The sequence below is a fragment of the Lactuca virosa genome, chromosome 7, assembly GCF_052849685.1.
Source record: "Lactuca virosa cultivar CGN04683 chromosome 7, Lactuca_virosa_CGN04683_v6, whole genome shotgun sequence".
Lineage (NCBI taxonomy): Eukaryota > Viridiplantae > Streptophyta > Magnoliopsida > Asterales > Asteraceae > Lactuca > Lactuca virosa.
In genome coordinates, this window is record NC_136432.1 from 114,620,509 (window position 1) to 114,628,645 (window position 8,137).

Here is an 8,137-nt window from a genome sequence, read left to right on the forward strand (position 1 = left end):
TGTGTTCTTGGGGCACAATCTGTTATCCTGGTCCTCTAAACGCCAGACCACTATTTCTCGCTCTGCTGAAGCCGAATACCGTGGGGTTGCTAATGCGGTCGCTGAAACGTCTTGGATTCGCAATTTACTTCTTGAGTTACATTATTCTCTGCATAAGGCTACCATTGTGTATTGTGATAATGTTAGTGTCGTGTATCTGTCGTCAAATCCGGTTCAACATCAGCGAACAAAACATATTGAGATAGCTCTTCACTTCATTCGAGACAAGGTTGCTACGGGACATGTTAGGGTTCTTCATGTGCCCTCATCTTTTCAATATGCTGATATTTTCACAAAGAGCCTTCCATCGCCATTATTTTTGGATTTTCGGTCCAGTTTGAATGTCTGTGTTTTACCTCCCGTTCAAAACTGCGGGCTGTTAGTGGACCTATTTAGCATTATGTTTTGTATTATAATTAGTTTATTATAGCCATTCGTAAGTGTGCAAAGGTCTATGCCCACCTCATGTATTGATGTATATATATGATGTTTAATGAATTGAGATGGATTCATGAGAAAATAACGTGTTAACAAATTGAACTTAAAGAAACTCATATTTTACTTCAATTTATTTATCTTAAAGCTTAGTTTCATTTCAAGTAACCTAGTGTTTCATATCATTACAAACCGAAAATATAATTGTCGTCCTTCAACAAAAGATGACAACGCCAAGAAAAGGTGATATCATATTTGAGTAACATTTTTTTTTATAATTATATACCAAATACCTACTTTTACAACTATTTTAAATATTACAGAACAAAGATATATTATCCTTGCTTGTTAAATGCACACTATGCCTATGCAACAATGTTCTAAATTTTTTTTTCTTAATTAATATAGTCTAGTGTTAACTGTTACGCTTCATTTTAAGACCAAAATAAGCAAATATTTTGCTAGTAACTTGTTTAATCGGCTAAAACCCGCCGAGTTACAATGTTGCATTTTTTTGTTGTAACATATTTGCATATTTTGCTTATAAATTTATATTTGTCATATAAATTTAAAAATACAGAGTAAACTACATTTTTGATCCTTGAGATACTGATATTCACAAGTTGATCAAAAAAGTTGTAGATTATGATTTTGTTCCTCGATTGAGGTTCTTGTAAGATTTTTGGTCCTTGTTCCAAACAAATAACTATTTTTGGTGTGAATAAAGTTGCTTTTTTCCATTTTAGTCCAAAAATTAGTAGTAATTCATTTAAAACAATGACCAAAAACGTTACAAATGCATGAAATAAGGACCAAAATTGCAAGGAAAAACCTTTTGGGACGAAATGCAAAAACAACTATAATTAGGGACCAAAAACATAATTTACTCAAATAATATATATAAAAAAGAAAGAAGCCAAATAGCATTATAAAAATGACGCATATTAGAAGCAGTAGTCCTTTATTGACATTAAAAGAGTTCAAATAATCTTGGTACAAAGCTTCCACTTTTCCCCTTATTCATACATGAGCAAAAAGATTATACACAAAATATGTTACATATTCTTTTATGAACAAAAAAGAAAGGATGCAACAAACACACCCAACTAAAAATTATATATAAAAAAACCAATAAAAATTCATACTAAACTTTCACCATTGGTCCTGAGAAGCTTTGGCTGGCATTATAATCTCTTGAATTTGGAGGAGGAGTCAATGAAGGTGAAGGGAATTCAGCTGAAACAGTTTCCCATGAAGTATTTTCATTTTTCCATCTGTGTCTTCGATCTAAAAAGGTCGGTTTTGATGGTGATTTGACCATTTCGACCTTCCATGTCAGCATGGCTACAATTTCTGACATGGGTGGCCTTGTGTTTGCATGAGCTTGAAGGCAAAGTAAAGCTACATGAATTGTTTGCATAACATCTTTCTCTATAAAACCAGCATTTCTTATTCTTGGATCCACTAGATCAATCATCTTTGACCTCTCGTGTAGCTTCCATGCCTATTATCATGCAAGAGGGTATTTTAGGAAAGCTTTTATATTGTCAATAAATAAGATGAAGATGACCTACATATTCCGGGAGGTATTGCATTTCTGATGTTAGTGTAAGATCTGTATTTTTCCTGCAGCTAATGATTTCAAGCACAAGAACTCCAAAACTGTAAATGTCAGCTTTTTCAGACAATTCTCCTCTAATTGCATATTCAGGGGCTGTATAGCCTCTACAAAACAACAAAAAGACAAACATTACACTCTATGGGTCAAAACAATGTTTTTATCAAGGGTATTTTGGGAAATTACAGTGTTCCAGCAAAAGTTGTGCTAAGATAAGCTTGATCCTCAGGGAAGAATCTGGCCAATCCAAAATCTCCAATTCTTGGTTGAAATTTGTCATCAAGAAGAATGTTACTAGCTTTAATATCTCTATGAACAATACGAAGATGTGAGTCCTCATGTAGATACTGTAATCCTCTAGCAATGCCCAGTATTATTTGGAAACGAGTGTTCCAATTAAGATATTGATCACTTTTGCCTGTTCATTAGAAAGACAGAAAAAGTAGATGGATGAAAAGGGAAGTGCATGTTGAACAGAATTTAAGTTAAGTACCATAAATAATGTGGTCTAAACTCCTGTTCTTCATGTATTCATACACGAGTAGTCTTTGAGGCCCTTGAGAGCAGCACCCAAGAAGTCTAACAAGGTTCTTGTGTTGTATACTTGTGATCATCTTCACCTCTGAAAGAAATTCAGCTTCTCCTTGTTGTGATTTGTCAAGAGCCAATTTCTTTATAGCAACTAGCAGCCCATCTTCTAATTTACCCTATTAAAAGCCCTTAAACGTCATATATATCTCTACCTTGAACAGCGTTGGAGTTTCAATTTAGGAAAAATAGTAACACTTTATTGCAAAAAAGTAAAAATTCATTGCTCATTTCCAGGGTTTTTTGAGATACTTACAAGATAAACAGGCCCAAATCCACCTTTACCAAGAAGATTAGACTCATGGAAATTCTTGGTCGCCTTTTTTAATGCTTGGAAGCTAAAATAGCTTATTGTCCGAAGATTCCCACTGAGATAATCTTTTCCAGCTGTAATATAAAGGCAATTTCGCATCGTAAACAAGAAGATTAATCTCAAAAACCATCAAAGATCATAAAAAGTTTGGAAAAAAGTGACAACCTTTGTTGCTGTCTTTACGCTTTATCAATTTTTTCAAATGTGATGGTCTGATAAATTTCCGAAAAACAAATGCAAGAATCACCAAAAGTAGAAGCACAATCAATCCTGCCAGGAAGAAGAATATGGCGGATGAGGAGTGGCCGCCGGCAGACGGACTTTCTTGGTTAAGTACTAATGCCGCTGGAGGAGCCGCTGCATTTACAGTGTAATTGTGTTCTTGTTAAGCAAACATGATATACAGTAAATATTTGTATCCTTCTCAAGTCAAAACTCCCATGTACACCAAGTGTTTGTTCAAATGTTCCTGAGGGGAATTATGAAAAATCCCAATTGCTCGCTTACATAGTAAAGATTTTCAATAAAATCAAGATAAATTACCTTCAAGTATGCGACGCATGGTTTTTCTCTTTCAAATTGTATTCAGTATTCTCCAAGTACTCATTATTAGCCGAAAGAAAAACGGCGGGAATTCTGAGGAACCAGCCAGCTGATCAAACACGAATAACTTTTTGCTGTTTTGGAGAGATCCAGGGACAGGGAGAGAAGCCAACGACAATATGGAGATGATCGAAAAAGACATCGTAGAGTATCTGAGATTTCCATGTGTTTATAAATCCGAGGTGAGAGGAAAAATGAAAAAGGGAATATTGTCTTCTTGTTGAAGTCGGCTAATCAAGAAATGGAGTTAGGAGCAAGAAAGAATGATCGACGCTTCGCTGTGATTCGACTTTGCGAGTATCATATTGATATGGAAGCTTTCTTGTTTCTAGCCGTTGTCTTGACTTATAATCTCCGGCGAGTTTAATGCTGATCAATGATCATTAGTCGAGTCCCAACGTTTTTTCGATTTTACAATTTTATAAAATTAAGACAGAATTTACAAAAATATCCCTGTATTTAGTCGAAGATTGACATTTTGGTTCTTTTGAACAAACACCACATGTCCAAAATTAATTTTTTTAATAGATTTTGGTCCTAAACAAAAGTAGAAATACTATTTTGCCTTTATTATTTTATTTTTCTCATTTTTACCTACTTTATTATTTTTCAGATTACCAAAAAAAAAACCCTAACACCCAACCCACACCTAATCTTTAACGCACACAAACTATGTCTATCTCTTTTCACTGTCTCGCCAGATGTCACCGTCAACTACCCAAACGACCGGAGCCATCACCCTTCGCCGTATCACTACCATCTTCACGCCATATGTTCATCGTCGGAGGCATCAAAACCATAGCATCTCCCTCATCGGTAACCCTAGTGCCACCTTCACCAGCGCTTTCAGATCTCATTCAGATGATCTTCTGAGTGAGAGAGAGAGAGAGAGAGAGAGAGATAAAGGCATCGTTGACAAATATGCAAACCCTAACTTTGATATGCAAACCCTAACACCCCGTTGTTCAAATCTAAAACATCCATGGCAAGCGACGGAGGCAACGATGACTTTTGTTGTGTGAAAACACTAAATCGCTTGGGTAGAAGGGTGTCAGATCCGGCTCCGGTGTCTACAAATTGAAAGGTAAATAGTGGAGATGATCTTCCATAAACATATCTGAAGAAAAGGGTGCTTTCGGGAACAACTGGTCAAGGTTTCCGATAGTGGAACCCCTAGATCGTTCGTACCTAGTTACATCTGAAACTCTAGCTTGCGTTTTCAGATCTAAGAGGAAGAAGATAGAGGGTTCATTCTGGCGAGGAGGCAATGAAGGTGGTGATGGGTGGTTGTTCGGCAACAATGAAGAGAGAGAAAAAGAGAAAGTTTATTTAAATGTGACGATGGGTAGGTGGGTGGGTTAGCAGGAGGTGGGGTAAATGTTTATATTTTGTGTCACACCCCCAAACCGAGATGGCAGAAACATTCGGGGGCGGAGGACGTCATGTATAGTATCATAACAATGCAAAATAGTAAAACAATCAACAACATCCATTGCATTAATAGAATAGTTAATACATGTGTGTTCTGAGTATAGTTGTATGACACCAAAAATGTATATATCAAAATAAAAGACGGGACTTGAACATGCTTCGTCTTCTAAAAAAAGCTGGTCCAGTGTACTTGTCTACTGGTTCCCTGAGAATACAAGTTATTTTGAAAGAGAGTGTCAACATTTAAGTTGGTGAGTTCATAAGTATTTAATGTCAAATGTTTGTGTTTGTCTCATGAAAATGTTTCTGTTTGTTTAGTAAAACGTTTGTATACTTCCCAGAAAATCCTATATTTTCTTCTAAAATGAAATGTAGTCTTCTACCCAAGACCCGACTGTTTAGTAAGTTTGTTCTCTTGTAAAAAGTATGTTTGTACTTGAAATAGTATAAAGTGTAAGTTTTCCATATTAGTAGTACCATCTTTACTAGAAAAAATAGTATGCATTTTTTATGTAAGTTTATCACTGTATGAATGTAATGGAAAATGAAGGTTTACAGTAGTATTTTATAAAATAACTTACTGATGCATTAACTACCTTTAACCAAATTGGTTAATTTAGACTAAATGTGATTATGTTATAACCATACTTGATTGACTAGTATAAAACACGACGTTTTTCAGGCGTCGAAAATGATATGACATTCGTCACCCGTAGACCTGCAATTCCCACTTTAGCTAGCAGCAAGGTGTGGGATAGTCAATCTCGTATAGATCTATACACAAACTCACGCTCTCCCTCCAGGAGACTCTGGTTACAAAACGTAACATAGCAAGTACATTTCTATGCCATGAAATAGTATCTCACATTTTAGTTATCTTGTTCTGGTTATAGTATATAAGTTCCTTTTCGTTCTCTTAAATGAATAGTATACTTCGTAATTAATAGTAGTGGTATGTATGTACTGACTCATGCATTGTTCCTCTGTTCTAGAAATAGTATGTATTGTTCCTCTAAACTATACCTATTATAGTTTACTAGAATGTTTGTTTGAACTGTTACTGATTTGTAGAAAAGACTCAATTGTCCAACATAAGCAACTGAGTTAAGTATGTTCCTTAAAATGGGGTTTAATATTCATGTATGTATTCAATAAGTATAACTATGATTTAGCCGACAGTCGGACTAGTGATCCTACCCTAAGCCCACAACCAAACAATGAACAGGAGTTACGGTATTTAACAATAGTCCTAAGTCTGTTAAAGCATACTTATACATAAATAGATACACGAATATGATTTTGATAACAACAGAAATCTAAGAATAGTTTTAAAATGGTTTTAACAAGCATTTGAGTATAAGAAATCCTTTTGTTTGACGTTTTCACATGTAAGTGGTTAACCCAATTATATTGTGTTCTACTTGCATTCTCTCCCTAAAAACCATTAAAAAGCATTTAAAACTGTAATTTGTAGGGGTATGAACTCACCATATGATGGTGATTCGATTGGAGATTTGATATAGGAAGATAAGATTCACGGGTGAAGTCCTAAAGCACAAATGAGTCCTATTTAGCATATTAAGACATATATATATATATATATATATATATATATATATATATATATATATATATATATATATATATATATATATATATATAGTGATCATAATCATAAATATAGCAAGGAAACAGATTGATTTGCAAGCTTAACTTACAAAAGAGGGTGTTAGAATCGAAAATGGAAGGCTGGAAGGAGTTTACGGCCCAAGAACACTCAATGTTCTTGAGTTTACGGCCCAAAGATCTTGAAGATTGAAGAACACTTGAAGATCCTTAGCAATATCTTAAGAAGATTCAAGGGAAAAGGATGATAGTTGAGAGGAATGAGGTTTTTCGGTCTAAGAACTTGAGAGAAAAAGTTGGTGTTCACGTCTAGAAGTGTAGAAGTGAGCTAAAAACAGTCAACACTTATATATAAGGGAGGAGTTCACGGCCGTACACCGAGGGTTCACGGTCCGAGGGCATGTTCACGGCCTGAAGACACGTTCACGACCCGAAGGTTCGTTCACGGCCCAAAGGCTCGTTCACGGACCATGTAAGGTTTACGACCCTCGGTTCCAAAGACTAACCCTCCAAAACATACAACACTTTAAGAATGCTAGATTTATAGACTTATAAATTCATTACCCTAACCATATTAAGATAATAAAAGAAATAAGTTTGACCCTTGATTGATATGTTTGACTTTAGTCGACCAAGTTTGACTTTTACAAGATAGAAATTACGGGTTGTCACATTTTGATTTATCTAATTGTTGTAATAGAAGGAAAATGAAAAATCAAATTAAAAAGGGTAAATTCTTCATTTTAAGGATTTTGAAATTTTTTAGACCAAAACCTCAAGAAAAAAAACCTAGACAAAACTACCAAAATGATCTCTATGGTTTGTATTTTTTTTTTCTTCAGAAAACACGTCCAAACCTTGAAAATATTGGATAAAATGTCATTTTCAGCAATTTTGCTTGTGATTTTGGTCCATGTCCAAACTAAAAAGAATTTTTTTACCACATATATATATATATATATATATATATATATATATATATATATATATACACACACACACACACACGCACACACACACAAACACATACACACACTAGGTGAATGCCCGCGCACCTAGTGTGTGTGTATGTGTTTGTGTGTGTGCGTGTGTGTGTGTATATATATATATATACACACACACACACACGCACACACACAAACACATACACACACACTAGGTGAATGCCCGCGCGTTGCGCAGAAACTCCTATATAGTTGAAATTTTTACAAATATATGTTTTTTTTAAATATAACAATAACTTTGTTGTTAACTTTCATATAATAATTCGTATACTAAATTGATATAATATATTGATTATTTTGAATTATATGATAATATATACATCTATTATAACTGCATAATTTCAACCGTTTGAATGACTTCTACCCGCGAGTTACTCATGAAAAAAATTAAATATAATATATAGTTTAATGTTATTTATAGTTGTTATTGTTAATTAATTTTTTAAAATTTATTTGCTTAACGTTTTAATTTCTATCATT

The 8,137-nt window shown here is 34.3% G+C and overlaps 1 protein-coding gene across 1 annotated transcript; it reads right to left on the minus strand.

Annotated features, from left to right (window-relative positions):
- Positions 1-1,438: 1,438 nt before the first annotated feature.
- On the minus strand, positions 1,439-3,972 carry LOC145123855 (cold-responsive protein kinase 1-like). The gene is made up of 7 exons (XM_079059057.1): positions 3,537-3,972; positions 3,159-3,350; positions 2,937-3,067; positions 2,586-2,799; positions 2,279-2,510; positions 2,049-2,199; positions 1,439-1,978 (listed from the first exon to the last, which is right to left on the minus strand). The coding sequence occupies exons 1-7, from the start codon at positions 3,553-3,555 to the stop codon at positions 1,619-1,621; spliced, it is 1,299 nt and encodes a 432-aa protein (XP_078915183.1). The 5' UTR covers positions 3,556-3,972; the 3' UTR covers positions 1,439-1,618.
- Positions 3,973-8,137: the final 4,165 nt, after the last annotated feature.

Coding starts and splice junctions, on each gene's coding strand:
- LOC145123855 (XM_079059057.1), bottom strand. Junction 3,068..3,158: donor GCGTAAAGACAGCAACAAAG/GTTGTCACTTTT, acceptor TTTATATTACAG/CTGGAAAAGATTATCTCAGT. Junction 2,200..2,278: donor ACAACTTTTGCTGGAACACT/GTAATTTCCCAA, acceptor GTTGTTTTGTAG/AGGCTATACAGCCCCTGAAT.